We start from the raw sequence: 20,866 nt of genomic DNA on the forward strand, positions 1-20,866 counted from the left end.
GGTGGAGAAGAACGAGCAGAGCAACCACTTAAACATCATATTTACTGATGTAACATGTTCAGTTTAGGTTAATTTGGCGATGCTAAATTGATTCGTGTGTGTGTGTGGGTGTGTGTGTGGGTGTTAACAGTCATTGTCCAGGGGGTGTTCTTGCCTTTCACCCTATGCTTACTGGGATAGGCTCCTGCCCCAAACGACCCTGCACAGGATTATGGTGTGCTGTGTTAACAAGAGCCAGAAAGGCGCCACCTAGGCTTCTCTAATGGCACAACAGGTGCGCTGGATTTGCACAGTCAAAAGGGCATAAAAAACACAAAGAGAGGTGCCACCTTGGCTGATAACTTCTTCAGAGTTCTCGCGAGATCTGCTACCTCGTAGTTGAGTCAAAATGATCTTTTTTATTTATTTGGGAACATCAGTTTAGGCAGTTCATTTGAGCAAAGCTTGAAAACTTTTATCCTAACAATTTCACTTTATAGAAGAGCGCTACAAACACCAAAACAAGGTTCTTCTTTATTCGAGTGTACTGTCTTCATTGTCAATGATTGGCCTCCTCTCCAGCCCTTGGACACGCCCCTCACAGTTAACGGTATCGTCCCGTTCCTGACGCTCATTGTTCTCAGTCGCTTCCTTGGCTGCACATCAAACAGGTAAACTGAAGATAAAGGCGGGCTGCGATCTCCATCTCTTATTGGACTAAGTTACCGTTTTGCCTTTCTTCGGTAAGGTCCGTTACATTAGTTGCTGTGTGATGGGAAGGCCATGACAGGTGGAGTCAAGATGACTGCGCCGCTTCATTTAATTCAGGGCGGGCGCCACGGATTGGCGATTACAGCCCGAGCCGGACCATCCATTATAGGGGGCGGGCTCTTTTAATGAAGGGTGAGGGCTCGTGCTCCGTAAAGTCCGGGGAGGCCGTTTATGTAAACCGACAGTGTAGTATTCTACTGTTTAGTTCCACTTCTGTCATTTGTGTCTCATGAAATCAGCCGGACACCCGAGCCAATGTCCCACTTCTACTGGTGGACACCAAAGTGCCGTGTAACGCGTTTTCTGAATGTTTTACTGGTATCCCGGTCAACGGACGTGTGACGTTATATTCCCAGCGCCAACCTCCGAGGAAAACGGAGCACAACATTTTACTGACTACCCGCTGTGGACACCGAGGGGCGCCGTCCCCCGCTCCCCGCCTTGGGCTGTAAGTGGCCTTCGACCGGCACTGCGTTAGCAATTCAGTTCAAAGGAAAACGTGAGAGACGCTCGTGTTTTGTTTGCTCCACTCCGAAAAGCACATCGACACACTGACGAGCTACCCCGAGTCCCGCAGCTCAGGTATTTCAGGCAGTTTGAAGTTCTTCTCCCCTTTCTTTATTTACATCAGCATGTTCATTTCTGTCACTTTTGGTTGACCTCTTCTGCGCCCATCATTAACATTCATAAGCACCATGTAGCGCAGAGAACGGCGAAGAGATCGCTGCCCATCGTCGTCTGTCCCTCTGGTGGACCACCCGTGATCGGCCATTTTAAATGGGTCCTACTCTGGGATCCTGAGGTGGTTTGTCCTGTGGTGGGTGCAGCGTGCTGTATCTGCGCATGCTCCTAACCTCTAAAGACCTATGTGTACCCCCCCACACACACACACATGCCCACAAACACAAACTCTTAATTTAAAGTAAAAATTAAGGGCCAGAAGGAATCCAATTTGTCAGTCAGTCAGCCATTCTCCATCCCGTTGTATCCTAACTACAGGGTCACGGGGTCTGCTGGAGCCAGTCCCAGTCAACACAGGGTGCAAGGCAGGAACAAATCCTGGGCAGGACGCCAGCCCATTGCAGGACACACACACACACACCAAGCACAACTTAGCATGTCTTTGGACTGCGGTAGGAAACCGGAGCACCCGGCGGAAACCCACACAGGTACAGGGAGAACATGCAAACTCCGTGCAGGGAGGATCTGGGAAGCAAGGCAGCAACGCTACCCACTGCGCCACCGTGCCGCGGAATCTAGTGTGGAATACTAGAATAGTAGTAAAGATAGGGGGGCAGACAATATCATGAGCAAAGGCCCAAGGTCAATGGAGAATCTACTTGCTGTGCAGAGTATGGTGAGGGTCACACCTGTGTCGTCAGTAGGTGGCGCTCACAGCATTTGTGTTCCCACGTGCTTTTCTGCTCTCCAGTACTCTGTGAAGCGCAATTTCATACCTGGCAGACATCATCATGCATCGCTCTAGATTGGGCCATTGCTAAACAGGAAGGTCCTTATGTTAAACTGCCTGCATCGATGTTAGCAATGATGGAAAACGCAGGGCAGTGGCAGCTAGAAACACAGATCTGGACAACTCTGACATATTGGATGCACATCTGTCTCCCTCCCTCTCTCTCCCCCTCCCTTCCTCTTCTTCAGGCTCCACCCCTTCTGTCAGCATCTCTCTCTCTCTCTCTCTCTCTCGCTCTCTTTCCTTTAGGCTCCACCCCTTCTATTAGCTGCTCTCTCTCTCCGTCTCTCTCTCTCTCCCCCCCCTCCCTTCCTCTTCTTCAGGCTCCACCCCTTCTGTCAGCATCTCTCTCTCTCTCTCTCACTCTCTCGCTCTCTTGCTCTCTTTCCTTTAGGCTCCACCCCTTCTATTAGCTGCTCCCTCTCTCTCCCTCTCTCTCTCTTTCTCTCCCCCTCCCTTCCTCTTCTTCAGGCTCCACTCCTTCTGTCAGCATCTCTTTCTCTATCTCTCTCTCTCTCTCCTTCAGGCTCCACCCCTTCTGTCAGCATCTCTCTCTTTCTCTCTCTCTCTCCCAGGTAGTTTGATTCTTCTGCTGATGCACGTATTCCCAGTGTAGGCAACTGGCTAAGCCAATGTGCCTTGGTCAGGTTAGTGTGGGCAGAGATACTTTTGTAAATAACTTTGTAGCAGGGATACATAAGTGTTGTTGTTTATTGTGTTTGCAACCTGTCACATCTGAGGGCTCCTGCCATGCCAACTCTGCCTGGATGCCCCTCGCTGTTAAAGCCCTGAAGGATGCCTGTTTCCTCCAATCACCTCTCAACTGGGCCGGCTCATCCAGCACTGAGTCAAAGCGCCGAATCACACCGCTCCTTCTTACGTTCTCCTCACTCGGTTCTGGCATTGTAGTCCAGACAAATTCTACTATTTGTGCTTAGTCCACTTCAGTCTCATGCAGCTTACACCAAGATGTCCGTCACTCCATCCATTTATTCATCCCACGTCCTTTCCATGCTCCTCCCACCTCTGCCTGATTTGCATAACTAGCAGGGAAAGCATGCTACTCACACTAGTGATACATGTTCAAAATATGATTAAATATTTAAATAGTGCGGTAGGCTGGCGCTCTGCCCGGGGTTTGTTTCCTGCCTTGCGCCCTGTGTTGGCTGGGATTGGCTCCAGCAGACCCCCCGTGACCCTGTAGTTAGGATATAGCGGGTTGGATAATGGATGGATGGATATTTAAATAGACTGAGAACATTGGCAGATTAGATTTGAATGGGAACATGAAAAAAAGGGGGGGGGGGCAGGAATTATCAAAAAAAAAATGATGCACTGGAGGAGGAGCCTCAGGCAAAAATAGGAGGGGCTGTGATGAATACCAGCAGACAAGGAGAGGAGGGGTCAGGCAGAAGCAGCCAAAAAAAAATGCTGTGCTAGAGGCGGAGCAAAAGAAAAAGATAGGGAGGGGTTTGGGGCAAATAGCAGGCTAGCATTACATAGCAATACACAAGGAGAGGAGGGGCCAGGGTAAGCTGCAAATAAACAGACAAAGATAGAGTGGGCCAGGGAAAATCGCAGAGAAAAGAATAGACAAGAATCAGGGTCTCAGAGAGAGATAGGTGGGGCTACTGAAAAATAGTTTAGCTGCATCAAGTAGTGGTGGTGGGGGGGGGGGGGGGGGCAGAACATGAAGCAGATAAAATGATGTGCTAGAGGCAGAGCCTCAGGTGAAGTTAGGTTGGGCCGTGGCAAATAGCAGCAGACAAGGAGAGGAGGGGCCAGGACTAAATAGCAAAGAACATAATGAGCTGGAGGCGGAGCAAAAAGACAGAGATAGGGAGGGCTAAGGTCAAAGAGCAGAGAAGATGAAAACCTGGAGGCAGAGCCTTAGATAGAGATGGGAGAGGCAACTGAGAAATTGTGGGCTAGAGCTGCATCAAGGAGGGGCCGGGACAAAAGCCAATAAAAATGAAGTGTTGGAAGCGGAGCCTCAGACAAAGAAAGGAGGGGCTGTGGCAAATAGCTACAGAATAGGAGAGGAGAGGAGGGGTCAGGCACAAGTAGTAATAACAAAAAATGATGTGTTAGAGGTGGAGCCTCACCTAAGGAAAGGTTGGACCATGGGAAATAGCAGCAGACAAGGAGAGGAGGGCCGGGGCTAAATAGCAAAGAACATAATGAGTTGGAGGCGGAGCAAAAAGACAGAAATGGGGAGAGCTAAGGTCAAAGAGCAGAGAAGAGGAAAAGATGGAGGCGGAGCCTTAGATGGAGATGACAGAGGCAACTGAGTAATCACAGGCTAGAGCTGCATTAAGGAGGGTGCGGGACAAGAAGCCAATAGAAATGAAGTGTTGGAGGCGGAGCCTCAGACAAAGATAGGAGGAGCTGCGCCAGATAGCAGATAAAACAATGGGCCAGTGATGGAGCCGCAGGCGCTTACAGGAAGGGTCTTGGACAAACATCACACGAAAGGAGAGGCCAGGAGTGGGTGCAGCCTCCACTAACTGGTGATGTCTGTGCCAGCATTTGAAAGTAACTAATATTAAAATGAGCCCTGCAAAGCTTAAAAGACGCAATGACATCAGTGAGTGACGGGGGACAGATGTCTCCAGTCACTAAATCTCCACTTTCTTCTTGTTGTTCTTGTTTCTCTTCTTACTGAGCTGTGCTTTAGAACCTGCAGTACCCACGAGTTCAATGCCTGCTTACTGTGGGAGCAGGTTGCCTTCCAACCCGACTGTAACAAGTGCCTGTCTCTGTTCGGTGATCCCAAGCTACACCCATTTCCTTGGTCTGGTGGTCACCTTGTCCTGCTCATCACTGTTCTTATCTGATGTGCTGTCATTTTCTGTGTGATGTTTAAGAAAACCCCTTCAGTTCTTTAACTGCCTTGGCATTCCATGTCACCTGGAGCACTGACTGGCACAGTTGTATCTTTCTTCTTGCAGTCCTCTTGTGGGAGTTACAGGCCACATGCCTACATGACAAATCTACTTGCACTGAGACATGCCTGATAAGCTGATGACGTTTTTCATTTTCAGGACAATCCTCAGAGAAGATGGAGGGGGCACCAAGCACACCGGCAAACCCCCAATACCCCCCTCAGTCAGTCAGCTCCTACTCAGCACAAGGAGGGTTGTACCCGACTCCGCCCACAGGTAAGCCTGCAACTCACCACCTCAATGCCACCTGCTGCTGCTTGTGCCCATCACATCAAGCAGCTCCTGAGCTCTTAGCTGGTGGTCTTGTTATCCATTTTGTTTTGGAGTAAATCCTGGTCAAACTTTTAGTTTGGGTATCCATTATAAAGCATCTATAAATATTTTATTAACTAACAATAAATCGTAACCATTATAAGCAAGAAGACTCTTAAAAATGTGTCACCGTCATTTGTCATTGTTTGAAATCGCGTCACAAATGCTGATGATGTTTTTTATAATGTAAAGACTGTTAACTCTTTCAGGGCCAACATCATCTTGTGCCGACACATAAGGTTGAGGCGGATGTCTACCTTAGTCGACATCCACAAGTAGAGGGCGGTAATCAGCTGTAAACATTGACAATACCCGCTGTTACGTTAATAGGTCGACTTTTTGGGTTTTTTGGAAAAAACATTCAGCCTTGGGCCAAAACGGAAAAAAAAATAATTAGCCCTCAAAAAGAGCTAATTAAGAGCTTCTTATAATGGACGTCTAAGGGAAAATGTCACCAAAATCATTTGAAGGACATGATGGCGGGTCAAAGGTGACACTGACAACATTATGTCACCCCCCTGAACACTGGCTTGGCCCCCATACATCCCACCTACTGACATTTGCCACAAGTGTAGGCTGGAAGTTCATGTAAGCTTTTGTGTCGTAGTAGTAGGTGGTCTCAGTGATTAAGTCAGCAGCATGACCCTGTAGGTGGTCTCAGTGACTGAGAGAGAGAGATCTGCTGACAGAAGGGGTGGAGCCTGGTGGAGGGAGAGAGAGAGAGAGAGAGAGAGAGAGAGAGAGAGAGAGAGAGAGAGAGAAAGAAGAGAGAGAAGAGAGAAGAGAGAAAGAAGAGAAGAAAAGAGAGAAGAGAGAGAAAAGAGAGAGAGAGAGAAAGAAAGAGAGAGAAAAAGAGAGAGAGAGAGAAAGAGAGAGAAAAGAAAGAGAGAGAAAGAAAGAGAGAGAGAATAAGAGAGAGAAAGAGAGAAAGAAAGAGAGAAAGAGAGAGAGAAAAAGAGAGAGAGAGAAGAGAGAGAGAGAAAAAGAGAGAAAAAGAGAAAGAAAGAGAGAAAGAGAGAGAGAAAGAGAGAGAGAGAAAGAAAGAGAGAGAGAAAGAGAAAGAGAGAGCAGCTGACAGAAGGGGTGGAGCCTGGTGGAGGGGGAGAGAGAGAAAGAGAAAGAGAGAGAAAGAGAAAGAGAGAGAAATAGAGAAAGAGAGAGCTGCTGACAGAAGGGGTGGAGCCTGAAGGAGAGAGAGAGAGATCTGCTGGTTTTCGAATCAGCACCATGACCCTGTGGATGGTCTCAGTGATTGAATCAGCACCATGACCCTCTGAATGGTGAGGTGAACCAATCTTATGTTTTCTCTGTTTCCAGAACACCAGGTCTCTGTTCTGCCACCTTACCAGGGTGCACCAATCGTGACAGCACCACCGGTGATGGTACAGCCAGCAGGTAAGATGGTGGGATACATTGTATCCACTAGAAGAGGAGATGATGGCAGCTTCCCAGATATTGGCTTTTTCCTGTCATTCCCGGGTTCAAGTTACGCACCTGACATTCTCCTGGCCCACTGGCATAAACAGGCACTCCACATCCTATCCCACCCATTCTGTTGCTGCCTGAACAGACACAGCTGATAACAGATGAGCCTCTATTGTTCACCTGTCCAAGATGGCTACCAGAATACACTTACAAATATCTGCTATCTCTTGCCCTGTGTGTACCCTCAGTGACCCTCCCAACGCCTTTCCTTGGTATCCTGACCCTCTCTTGTCCTTCTCTTTAGCTTCTCAAACTCCCCGTCTTTGATGGCGACTCTCAGCGTGCCTCCTACACCTTCACTCCTCCTCGTGTCACACACTTGCACTTCCTGTTTTGATTGCCAAAGCCAAACTGACCAATCAGATTGCTCTGAGGGGCTGGGCACACACGCAGGCCTTAGTGTTTTATTATATAGGAGAGAGAGCCTCTGCCTTGACGTCATGAATGCTGTTCCAATGTGCTTTAAATGTATTTCACTGTTTCAATTTGGAGTGTAGGCTCTTGTGAATTTGTCTTTTTTTGTAGCATTGTTACATTTTTTTTTGTATTTCATTGGTGGGTGTGCGCTGATATTTTGCTGTTTAATGTGTATTGCACCGTTAATTGACGGTCGTCATGATGCTAGCTGGTTGCTGTGGGAGTGTCTTTATGCAATGTGATGTGTGATGTCATCGGCACAACATGTTATATACTGTAAAGGCATGACAGTCATCTCGTTATCTGTGTTTGGACAAAGAAAGACACAACCTTTGCTTCGTGTTGCTCTTTCTGGTTCCGATTCTCTAGCGAGTCCTTGATGACTGCGAGTTCGCTTTACATTTTTGGTTTTGTACTTTCAATCTCTCACTCCCCCCCCAAGGTAAAGACTCTTGTTTTGTTTTCCAGCCTTCATTTTCTGGTCTTCTGTTTATTGGTTTGGTTTCACCTGAAAGGATTACAAAAGGAGACTGACTGTTGTGATGTCAAAAAGGGGGAACCATGCCCCCCCCCCCACCGATATCTCAAGTCAGACCCCCGTACTCCTTACCTAACCCCCCAAACTGAAATGGCAGCCTTTCTGGCCTGCACTCACCAAAGTGGGCCTCAGGCTTCTGAAGTACAAAAAGCACACAAACGTCATTAAGGGGAGAGGATGACCGTAAACCTTAAAGTCCAAAAAGACGGAGCAAAATGAATCTAAAACAGGAGATACGAATAACAGCACTGAATGACCCTCTGCCCTCAGCCGGAATAAATAGAAGGTGGGCGGTCCTTCAAAAATGACATCACACTGGGCGTGCCTCTTGGCGGGTTCCACCCACAGAAACTGGAGGCAATGCCACACATAATACATAAATACTAAACAATATTAAATACAAAAATTACAACATGCCGTGAAACAAATAAAACAACAGAAATGACAAAGAATTGGGATAAGACCCTGGATGAAACATAACAGGAGCAAAAGAGTTACTGAACGGCAGGTAGCCTTTTGATTTAAGCCCACCCGGCCATTCTGCCTGCCCACGTTTTAGGACAGCCACACTCCAGTCAAACCTTCATGTCAGTGCCCAGCCAGACAGGTGTCACCCTCTTCATGGTGGTCCAGCCAGCAGACAAACACAGAGCTCTCAGAGGCTCATCCTTGGCCTCCTTATCTGAGACCACCACAAGCACCCACCACTCTTGGTCTAAGGGGCACCATTGATGGGTCTTTCTGCTCACAGTGCTCCTTCTGTCTTTTTCTGGGATGCAGTGACCTACAATGTGATCAACGCTACCCTTCTGGATGTTCCTGGACAAGCCATCTGTCCCAAGTGCAACCAGCAGGTCCTCACCGACACCACACCTGTCTCAGGTGCCCTCACCTGGATCTCATGCAGCCTAATCGCTTTTTGTGGGTGAGTATTTTGGGATACTTGTGATCTGAGGGTACGCGTGTAAAGTGAGCGAGTATGTATGGGAGTGTGTGTGTGTGTGTGTGTGTACAGTAGAGATATACAGGAAAAAAGGAAAGACTACTACCACGCAGATAAGGAAAGAAGAGAAGAGACACAACATTTCAGCTCCATGGCCTTCATCAGGTGTGCAACTTAAGACAGAAGAGCCGGTGACAAATAGCAGAGGGGACGGAGGGAATAAAGATGGGAGAGTAAGTGTGAAAAGCTGCCATAAGAGAAGATGAAGAGGAAGATGAACACCTGAGTCAGTCGGTCATTAAGAGAAAGATGTGATCCCCGGCTGAGAATCAGTTGAGCTTTTCGCGTTTCTATATTTTCACGATCTCTTACCGACCTCTTACCCGGCTGGCAGCCACACTACCAGGTCCTGTGGCCTAGATAAATTATTGAGGAAAACCTAAATCTACCAAGCCGTACCTCTGACAAATAATATTTTCCCCCAATCAACAGTTAAACACAAGCAAACAATATCAGAATGTAAATCAAGTGCAGTAATATATTAGATGAAACAAAATGACAAATAGAATAATACAAATCTCCGGTGTAATATATATACATATATATATATATATACACATATCCCTCCACCATACTAGCAAAGTGACAGGCACTATATACACAATAATAAATCCTCCCTGGTCCCTGCACACGAATAACAAACTCACAATACAAATAATGACAACGAATGATTACTGAATTGACAATGAGCGTGAAAATGAGTCCGGGTAAATAACTGTCCAAATTACTGATAGCTGTTGAAAATGTTTGTGTTTGATTCTCCCGAATGAATGCTAGAACAATCTCACCGTGATTCCTCAGCGATGGTGGAAAATAATGTCCGGACCAAAGGGGTTTCTGGCGATGAATGCATTGCAGTAAATCCGGACAAGTGAGAAGAAAACTGGAAAAATGTCGCAATGTGAATGAAGGCAGAAAAATGATGATCAGTTGTGGTTTGGTGAATCTCCTCTCTCCTCTCTCCTCTTCTCTCCCTCCTTCCCGTTTAAATAATAATGCCCCGGATGTAAATGGAAAAACCTCCGGTTCTGACGTTTCCACGGGGTCACTGCCTCCCCGCAACAGCCTTTCCCGTTTCTTATTACGAGGATGACATTTAAACAAACACTAGTTTAAACAGGGTGATGTGACGAGACGCGACAGGGTGCAAAGACACTAAACAACAACACTTATGTGGCCCCACTACAACGTTAGTTACAAAAGTATCTCCGTCCATACTAACCTGACCTGAGAGGGAGAGATAGAGAGATGCTGACAGAAGGGGTGGAGCCTAAAGGACAGAGAGAGAGATGCTGACAGAAGGGGTGGAGCCTAAAGGACAGAGAGAGAGATGCTGACAGAAGGGGTGGAGCCTAAAGGACAGAGAGAGAGAGATGCTGACAGAAGGGGTGGAGCTTGAAGGAGGGAAGGAGAGATAGTGAGATAGAGAGAGGGAGAGAGAGAGAGCTGCTAATAGAAGGGGTGGAGCCTGTGGAGAAAGAGACAGAGTGAGAGAGAGAGAGAGAGAGAGAGAGAGAGAGAGAGAGAGAGAAAGACAGATGCTGACAGAGAGGGTGGAGCCTGAAGGAGGGAGGGAGAGATAAGGAGAGAGAGAGAGAGAGAGAGAGAGAGACAGATGTGTATCCAATATGTCAGAGTTGTCCAGATCTGTGTTTCTAGCTGCCACTGCAATGCGTCTCCCATCAATGCAAGACAGATGCTGACAGAAAGGGTGGAGCCTAAAGGACAGAGAGAGAGAGAGAGAGAGAGATGCTGACAGAAGGGGTGGAGCCTAAAGGAGAGTGAGAGAGAGAGAGAGAGAAAGACAGAGATGCTGAAAGAAAGGGTGGAGCCTGAAGGAGGGAAGGAGAGATAGGGAGATAGAGAGAGGGAGAGAGAGAGAGCTGCTAATAGAAGGGGTGGAGCCTGGGGAGAAAGAGAGATAGTGAGAGAGAGAGAGAGAGAGAGAGATAGAAAGAGAGAGAGAAAAAGACAGATGCTGACAGAAAGGGTGGAGCCTGAAGGAGGGAGGGAGAGATAAGGGGAGAGAGAGAGAGAGAGAGACAGACAGATGTGTATCCAATGTGTCAGAGTTGTTCAGATCTGTGTTTCCAGCTGCCACTGCAATGCGTCTCCCATCATTGCTAACATCGATGCAGACAGTTCAACATAAGGACCATCCTGTTTAGCAACGGCCCACCAGACAACCCAGAGTGATGCACGATGATGTCTGCCAGGTATGAAATTGCACTTCACAGAATACTGGAGAGCATGTAGGAACACAAATGTTGTGAGCGCCACCTACTGACACCACAGGTGTGACCCTCACCATACTCTGCACAGCCAGTAGATTCTCCATTGACCTTGGGCCTTTGTTCCTAACATTGTCTGCCCCCTAAACTGGATTCCTTCTGGCTGTTAACTTTTACCTTCTATTAAGTGTTCATGTTTATGGGCATCTGTGTGTGTGTGTGTGTGTGTGTGTGTGTGTGTGGGTACACATAGGTCTTTAGAGGGGAGTGTGTGTGTGTGTATGAAAAAAGCAGTTTTAAAGCCACAGAGAAAACACAAAGCGCACTCATTGTCTTGCTGCCCCTGTAATAAGAACTTCATTTATTTGGTGCCTACAATTTTTTATAGCGCCTTTCATGTTAAAGCATCACAGATTTAGGCTGGAGAGTTGAGGGGCTCAGTGGTGGGCTCTCATCTTCCTGGTGCCCCGGCCTCTCTATATGCCACACTGTTTGCTCTCATTGCATCAGGATGTCCTTTGGCAGTAGAGCACCACCTAGTGGCTCTGCCCTACCAGTAGGCATCTTTATTCTTTTTTATTTTCATTACTAGGGGGCTCCGCCCCCTGCTCGCTTCGCTCGCCAACCCCTGGTGTTGGGAATGACAAAGAGCGTGATGTATGAATGAGATATAGAATAGTGTGAAGGTGTAGATGATGCAAATAGAAAGCAAACAATAAAGTGTGTGGCACAGTGTAAAGGTTTATTGGAAAATTTCTTTGTACACGCCGTTTAAGTGTAAAAGGTAATTCCAGGTCAGAACTTGTAAGGTCAATGAAGATGGTCATTGTCGTGATCAGAGTCAACTTTGTCAGAGCTTAGAAAGAGTTGTGTCTCTCCAGGAAGTAATGCAATGACTTGGGTATTTATGTTTTCCACATTAATATTTTTTGGACATAATATAGTGTGTTGTGTTAAAAGGGGCATTTGGTCTAATGAGATTGCTTCTCTGTAACTAAGTCGTCGCAGATAAAGGCTTCAGGAATTGTACTAATATCTGGGTGAAGTCTATCTGTATTGGTGAGTGTACCATCTCCCAGTTGTAATAACCAATTGTTATGATCTGGATCTGGACATCGCATGTTTTGTACTAACTGTATCTTTCGAAAGTAATGCCAATTGTCTGCGTATTTTAAGGTGCACTGAACAATAGCTGAGCACATGGCATGTGGAACAATAGCTAAGCACTGTCTAAAATCTCCTCCTAATAAAAGAACTTTTCCTCCAAAGGGAATATTATTATTCATCAACGTTTGTAGAAGTTTATGAATGGTGTTGAGTAAGTGACTGGATGACATTGTACATTCATCAATAATTAACAGTTTTGCAAGACGGATGTCACGTGCAGTGCTACTGTTCATGTTCATAGTGGATAGCGATTTGTAGGATCTAATGCAGTTCATAAAGTTTTTACTTTCAGGTACATCGTTAGTTAGAAGGTTCTGTAGATATTCAGGATATGAATGTAAAGGAGGCAGTCAAATTTGACCCATTTGAGAACAACGTGTAAATGTATTACTTGTATTGCAGTTGTTTCTTCAGGGAAGTTAAGTGAATGATAATGATTGCAAATGACATTCATTAATCTCAATGAATTTTCCTGAATAGTGGACTCATTATTTAACACGTTGTCAGTAACTGGCGCAAGCGTTTAGCAGGTGTCTGTTGTTGATGTCCGTGACGTGTATCTTTTGCTTGTGCCGTTTGAGAGGCGCGTCGTTGTATGTCCAGTATTTGGGACGTGTTGTTTTGGAGCTGTAATCGATTTGCCTGTGCTGTGTGAGAAGCCCGTTGTAGTTTACGGCGTGCATTGTTTGTATTGAGCCTTGCCGTTTTTGTATGTCGGTCAGTTGAGCTTTCTCTTTTTGGAGCCTTGCCTGCTTGTTTTCCGGCATTTCAGATGCGCGGTGTAGACGTCTGCGTTTATTTATTTTGTCCCCTCGCTGCCGTTTCTGTATGTTTGAGACGGGAGGTGTTTCGTTTTGAAGCCGTGCCTGTTTCGATGCAGCACCGTGAGACGCCCTGCATGCGTCTACATTCAGTGTGTCTGTCCATTTGGGTTCGTTTCTGTAACTGTGTTAGTTGAGCTTTGCGTTTTTGGAGCCGAGACATTTTTTCTTCTAGAAATATGGATAAGTAATAAGGAGGATCGCACTCACTGTTAATATGGAGCCTTTTCTGCGGTTGAACGGTTAATAGTGCCTTATTGTAATGAGATCCACCTATGCTGCATAGTGTGAATTGTGTTTGGTCCCGTTATCCGAGCGGTATCGTTTTGTACCCGTGATCGTGAATTCATGACTTGTTTGTTCTTGAGCGTGAGAAATATGGATAAGTAATAAGGAGGATCGCACTCGCTGTTAATATGGAGCCTTTCTGCGGTTGAACGGTTAATAGTGCCTCATTGTAATGAGATCTGCCTATGCTGCATAGTGTGAACGTGTTGAGATGACGTATGTTTAATACGGACGGTTCATTTAGAAATGGGGCTTTGTGTGTCATTTGTTATTTATGTTACTGTGGTCGTGGGTCTGAATCGTCGTTTTTGTGTATGTTTCGTGTGCTATGTCCGTAGTCTGTCCCGTTTCGTGTCCAATGGGCTTTGTGTGGTGCTCGCGGCTTCTTTTTTTTTGTGTGCTAGGGGCTTGTTGAATCCTCCTCTTTGTGTGTGTCCCGTTTCGTGTGCAATGGGTTTCGTGCTCCTTTTTTCTGTGGTCTGACTCCTTTTTTCTGTGCGCGACGCCTCATTTCTTATTTTACGTTGCATTCCATCCGGTTCCCGTTGCTTGCAGGGGTGGGGGGGATTTGTGGGGCACCTGCGCAGTACGTCTTTTGCGTCCACGGCCCATTGCCGGATGTCCCTGCATCCATCCGGTTTAGCATTCTCGGTTAGTAATGTGGATTATTTTGATTATTTTTCTTCTTTGATTCCAGGGGTATTCTGGGCTGCTGCTGCATTCCTTTCTGTTTGAACCGGTGCAAGGATGTGCGGCACACATGCCCCCACTGCCAACAGCTGCTCTTCATCTACAAGCGCATGTGAGAGGAGTCGGCGGTCACCCCTCAGCAACCACTCCCTCTGCCCGATATGAGTGCCCACCTTAGTGTTTTCATTGATTTGCTGATGAGGAGCCACGGGACATGGCTGATGGCAAAGCCAGCTTGAAGTGCCAACGCCGGTGGGCCGCACTCTGCTGTCTGAGCTTCAGACGCTATAAGATGTCTGTACAGCCAATGTTGTGAAGATCCGCTTGTGAAGAGCTGTGTGTCTTTTGTGTTTTGTATGGCCACAGTGGCTTCTGTTTGGGCTTTTTGGTCACACAGCACATGACACTCGTTTTCACTTTTAAAGTATTGTTAATAAAGTTGAAAACTGTTCCTCTCTTTCTGTGATGCCAGTTTTGTTTGTTATGGGTGCCACTGTTTGGTGTCTTTTTGTGTAGTATTTCTACCCAACAGCAGTTTGTGGTGCATGAGACTGAATAAAGGACTACGCCATGCACATCATGGTTATCCGAGATTATTCTCCTACAGGTTTTTGGTTCAGCAACACATTGGTCTCGTTATGTCATTGATCACACACACAGAGTTAAAGTGGGATGGTAAGATGAGGCAGGCCTTGCTCCTGTCACCTGAAGTCTCTCCAATGTTCATCCATCCATCCATTATCCAACCTGCTGAATCTGAATACAGGGTCACGGGGGTCTGCCGGAGCCAATCCCAGCCAACACATTGCAGGACACACACAAACACACACTAGGGCCAATTTAGAATTGCCAATGCACCTAACCTGCATGTCTTTGGACTGTGGGAGGAAACCCACGCAGACACGGGGAGAACATGCAAACTCCACGCAGGGAGGACCCGGGAAGCGAACCCAGGTCTCCTAACTGTGAGGCAGCAGCGCTACCCACTGCGCCACCGTGCCGCCCTCTCCAATGTTCACCAAAACCGAAAATCGAAGTCAAAAGAAAGCAAGGAATCTTTTTAACCAACAAGTCGTACAAGTAAGCTGAATCCAGCTGGTTGGGATAAGTTCTTTTGTAATTACAGCGTGTTACATAACCCAAAACTATACAGATACAATCTAAAAAGGCGATACCCCTCCCTTAGTGATACGGCAGTAAGAAATCATATAGGAGAAATAACTTGGCTTTCTTTAATGATGGCTTACATGGCATAACAAACGAGGACAAGACACAATGACAAGACCTTGTGCAGAATTTGCCATTTTCATCACTGTGTTGGAAGGATTTTCAGGATACGTTATCTGCCATCTGTCCATTGGCTTCAAAGGTGTGCCGGGCAATGTGCCAAGGCTTTATACTCTTTCTCCATGTGCAGGCCCCCGCTTAGGTGAATCATGCCATTCCAAACAAGGAAAAAAGAGGCACGCTGACTCTGACACACACAGAAATAGTCCAATGGCCATTTTGTAGTTGTCCCCTTCTCGTCTTCTAATGCTTGCTTAGCAGCTCTAAATGATGAGCTCCTGTGTGCTAAATCTGGCCTTGTGTTAGCTGGACATGTGAGATAAAGCAGATTTATAAAATACTTTTTGTACAGAGTACAGTGACATATTAAACTTACATATTTATTATTACATAAGCACACACCAACAAAGAACGTTCCAGGCTTAGGTGACTGGAAGCGCATGGCAGTGACCTTTATAGGGTGACGTCAGGTGGCGTACACGTTTTGTCATTCTCCATAGCAATACAGCGGGCATTGTGCTTTTAGTGAACAGAGAGTGTTTTAATGAGGAGAAAAAATGTGTGGTCAAAAAGTCAAAAACCAGGAGATCATTAGCACGGGTGGGAAAAAACCCAAGACGTGCGCCAAAAATCAAAGTTAAACATTTTAAGAGCAAGGCTGTAGGCAAAAGTACACAAAAGATTGTTTTTTGGCACAAAGGCCTTTACGAGTGTATCCGTAAACTCGGACCACAAAACACAGCATTAGCAGGTCTTTAAACCCGACATGAATTAGTTTACCTCTGTAACCCCACCCAGCAGCTGCAAGACGCCCCCAACAACAGAAAGATCAACTAGTGACACCCACAACAAACTAAAGAGTGGTGGAAACTGTTCAAAAACAAAATTACAACATCTTAATTTTAATTAAGTAATTCTCTGACCTCATAAACTCATCTTGCTGGGGGCAACATGGGGTGCCCACGTCAAAATAAAATATATTTGGAAAATAAATATTTGGAATGGCGATTACAACCTGAGCTGGTCGATTCATTATTGGCGGCTTTTTACGAACGTTCAGGGGTACATGCTGTGTAAATTCCACGATATGTACAGAGGGGCGCCATTTCTGTAACTGAAGACTAATACTGACTACCTGGTGAATGGACACCAAGGGGCTTTGCCGTCCCCCATCCCTGCCTAGGACTCCAAATGGCCTTCAGCCAGCAAAGGGGCATAAAATTCATTGAAATATGCAACAGTGGCAGTTGATAAAAAGTGGTGAACAATATTTACCATTGAATAAGGATTGAACGAAGAGCAGAGATGAGTTGTGCGGAGATGAAAACGCGTAATAAGCGTTAGGTGATGTTAGGTGCTTTTGCCACAAATACTTTGAAAACGGCAAAGTTAGATGAATGTTACCTTTTTTTATGTTGTTTTTGTATTTATAATTAAGATCTCATGGTTTATTTAGGGGCAGCATGGTAGCGCAGTGGGTGCTGTGTTGCAGTTAGGAGACCCGGGTTCACTTCCTGGCGTGGAGTTTGCGTGGTCTCCCCGTGTCTGTGTGGGTTTCCTCCCACAGTCCAAAGACATGCAGGTTAGGTGCATTGGTGATTCTAAATTGTCCCGTGTGTGTGTGTGTGTGTGTGTGTGTGTGTGTGTGTGTGCGCACTGCGGTGGGCTGGTGCCCTGCCTGGGGTTTGTTTCCTGCCTTGCGCGCTGGGATTGGCTCCAGCAGACCCCGTGACCCTGTAGTTAGGATATATCAGGTTAGATCATGGATGGATGGTTTATTTATTTGCGTTCTCCCAAGACGCCATTTTCTTTTCTTTACAAGCCACTTTGTTTGATGGTTGCTACGCAGTTACTAATAACGGGGTCACGGGGTATAAAGGTCACACGATGGGGGTCACCTGCTCTTCTGGTTTGGCAAATTTCTAGTTCGTTTGCTGTTTTTCTTTTCTTTCCATAAATTAAGTTTATTAAATACTTTTCTAACATCTTAAGCATTGAATTAAAAAAACATCAGGAAGCAGCCGTTACAATAATTTTTTAACGTTAAGTGAAGGTGAAAAGCCTTAACAAAGCAATAGCCTTACTTAACTTTTTGTTTTGTCGCGTGTAATAATTAAGTTAATAATATTGTGTTCGTCTGAGTTAAAGGATGAATTATTAAATCATAAAGGTATACTTTCAAGGCGTGTCTCTCTACCAATTTAAGTAAAAGCCCTAACCAAAAGGAAGTAAACGTGTGTGATTCTTGTTTGTTTTAACATTAAGAATATTCGGACCCATTTCAGCTTTATTTTTTTTTCGGCTACGAGTTTTGCTTCACATTTGATTTCGGTTTGCAACGGGGTTCAAAAATTTGGAGTTTTTTAGTTTAGTAAAATAAGACTCGTAATATTTAGCCTATGTGTTGTATTTGAGGGAAAATGTAGTTTTTAAGTGAATAAACGGTGTGACCAGACTATAGCTTTACTACATCGGGCTCATTATAAGGGTAAACTGGTGCAGCGCTGCTGAATCAGAGTGCCTGTAGTTTAGTTTAATAAAGTTTTCACAAATGAAGACGACAAGATGCTGTCTGAGAAGCGCCTCGTTATCACGCTGTGCACAAACTGACAGAGTCCGAGTTGTGTGATTGGCTGAGAGCGGGTCTGCGTCCTGTACCTACAATGGGATTGGCTGGAAAGGGAGGAAAGGCGGGAGGCTTAAAAAGACCGGGAGGCGAATGAAGAGGGGAAAAAGACCGGGAGAAGCGACGGGGATGATAGACTTCAGCTCTGTGCGCCTTTAAAAACTACGAATACTGTATATTGAAAGGAGGAGCTGGAGTGGCGTTGAAACAACGGATGAGCGAAACCGCCAGCGCTAGAATTGTTTGCACAGTGGATCTGTAGGCGAGCGTTAACAGTGTGCCAGTGAATGGATCGTTTGGACAGGATGACGAGCAAGAAAGTGGAGAGACGAGATCGCGGTTTGTGTGGCATGAAAAGAGAAAGCCCTGCAAGTCCATTCAGGAACGAAGGACATTTTCGAGGGGATTCTCCGTGTAATTCCTTTGGAGCTGGCGAGGTCTTTCAGGACTCCGTTACGTTTGTGAGTATCCGTTTCTTCCTTAGTTGCACTGAAGAGAGTGATGGGGCAGTTGTTTATTTTTTTAAACGCATACGAGCGCTGCTGAGACCTGTAACGGGGATTGTTTTATTTGTATTTTTGTTAGAGGGTCAGCTCAAGTTGGACAGTTGGGAGACAGTCAGAGAGGCGAGATTGCGTTGGTTTGGATATGTGCAGTGGAGAGATGCTGGGTATATTGGGAGAAGGATGCTAAGGATAGAGCTGCCAGGGAAGAGGAAGGCCTAAGAGAAGGTCGATGGATGTGGTGAGAGAGGTGATGGGGGTGACAGAAAGATATAGAAGAAGATGATCCGCAGTGGCAACTCCTAACGGGAGCAGCCGAAAGAAGACGAAGAAGAAGTTATCTTTTTAATTTAATACTTGTGTGTGTGTGTGGGCCCGTAGACTTAAAATGAGCGGTATTGAAGTCTAAGAGATTGTCAACAGTTTTATCCTGATATTTGAAAATTTTAAATTTGACGTAAATATGAGGTATACCGACTGGCAAAGAGGCAAAGAGTACGCTGAGTGTTGTGGGCGGGACATGACTGACAATAAAATGAATAAAAGGGGCGGTGCCCTGGATGGAGGCGGGGATTTAGTTGGGGGGGGGGAGGGACGAGCACGTGGTGATGGATTCTGTGTGTGTGTGTAGGGCAGGGGTTTTCAAACTCTGTCCTGGGGACCCCCTGTGGCTGCAGGTTTTTGTTCCAACCAGCATCTGTTTTTAATTGGACTCCCGGGCTAATTAAGTGAACTGTTATTTCCCAGGTTCTATGTTTTGGGAACAATATGGAAATTAGAAAACCAAATTTGGTAAAATTATTTGATTAAAATGTACCAAGCAATTGTATGGGAGTAATTTATTTATTTTCTCTTTTAACAATGTTTTCCTCTTAATTTTTATTCTACTTTTCCAGTTGTTCTAACTGTTTAATTCATCCATTATTGTCTAATTTGTGGGTCTGAAGCTAAACTAGTTGCAGCCTTTGAGGATTCAGTGTTTGCCCGGGTGTCTACTCTGCTCCCTTTTTAATTGTCTTTATTAAGATGCATTGAAGGAAGCAAACTGCACAGTGAGAGGGCAAAATATAATGAAATCAACAAAAGTTAAGCATTTAAATCTACAGCAATAATGGTCTCTCAGGGCCATAGCAATGAGAGGTTTATAGAGAATTGTAAATAGTTTTGTGTCGTTCATTTTTGGTTTACGTGTATTCTTCTTAGACTATTGCAAGTAAACTGTCCTGCAATCACTTCTTTGTCCTGCTGTGTCCTCCTTTTCGAACCCATTACAGTGACTGTCACTACAATATGTATAGAACTGGATTGGAACAGGAAAGTAATTCATTACGTGAGTTTAACTAGTGAATTTCCCCTTGAGATTAATAAAGTATCTATCTATCTAGTTACTTGAAGAATTTGTGTATCAACTCTGTCTTTGATATCTCCTTCTTTTGAAACTGTTATCGTTGACAATTTGTCAAATGTTGGTTTATATGTGTTATATAGAAATCCAAGTCTTTGTCCGTGTTTTCGTGTAAAGTGCGATACTTCTGGATGTATGGATTTGTATCCATTATTGGCTGTTGAATTTCTAATATGTCCGATCGTTTAACTCTTTTGATTCTATGTTGCTTTGCTTCTCCGTGATCATAAATATAAACCTGACCGAATTGTAGTTTCTTTGAAATTAAACTTGTAGTAGCTTTAATTGTTGCAGGACCACAGATTGTCATAGCGCGTGGTGCTGAATCGAGTAAATCTACGTTTTGAGCATTGAATGATGCGAACGCGAACAGATTATTGTAGATTTGTATATTTTGCCTGTAGTGTTTGTAGATTTAACTTTCACTAAATAACAAATCTTTTAATTCTCGTGGATACGCCTCTTCATTGTGAAGAAACACTACTTTTCCCTGATGGCAACACAAATTAGATGATCTACAAGTCCCCGACTTAAACTTTTTAAAGCCTAACAATATTGTGAATTTCCCCCTGGTATTAATTATCTATCTCTATCTATCTCCATATATTTGATCTCTTTTCGCTGTTCTGTTATTTCACCGAGTACTAATTTCCATTTGTTTGCGCTAATGTGATCTTTACTATCATTTTTTTTTTGAAACTTTCGAATTTTCCAATTTCCATTATTTCTAACCTGCTCCACATGTGTATCGCAGCAATGCTTTTGAACCGCTTTACGACGTTCTACTTTGCCTTCTACTCTCTGTCTTTTCTTCTTCTACTGTTTCTTTTATTTCTGCCCCTGCTTGGACAGGCTAAGTTTTCAATTCTCATGTCCTTCATCCCTCCCACCTTTGATGTCCACCAATTTGCTTACAGGGCTAACAGG

The 20,866-nt window shown here is 45.2% G+C and overlaps 1 protein-coding gene across 1 annotated transcript; it reads left to right on the forward strand.

Moving 5' to 3' along the window:
• The first annotated feature begins 630 nt into the window (after positions 1-630).
• On the forward strand, positions 631-14,567 carry LOC127529536 (LITAF domain-containing protein-like). Its single transcript, XM_051933337.1, has 5 exons — positions 631-650; positions 5,266-5,382; positions 6,796-6,873; positions 8,699-8,843; positions 14,126-14,567. Exons 2-5 carry the CDS (start codon positions 5,283-5,285, stop codon positions 14,232-14,234), a joined length of 432 nt encoding a protein of 143 aa, XP_051789297.1. The 5' UTR covers positions 631-650; positions 5,266-5,282; the 3' UTR covers positions 14,235-14,567.
• Positions 14,568-20,866: the final 6,299 nt, after the last annotated feature.

This window comes from Erpetoichthys calabaricus, chromosome 11, assembly GCF_900747795.2.
Source record: "Erpetoichthys calabaricus chromosome 11, fErpCal1.3, whole genome shotgun sequence".
In the NCBI taxonomy this organism is placed as follows: domain Eukaryota; kingdom Metazoa; phylum Chordata; class Cladistia; order Polypteriformes; family Polypteridae; genus Erpetoichthys; species Erpetoichthys calabaricus.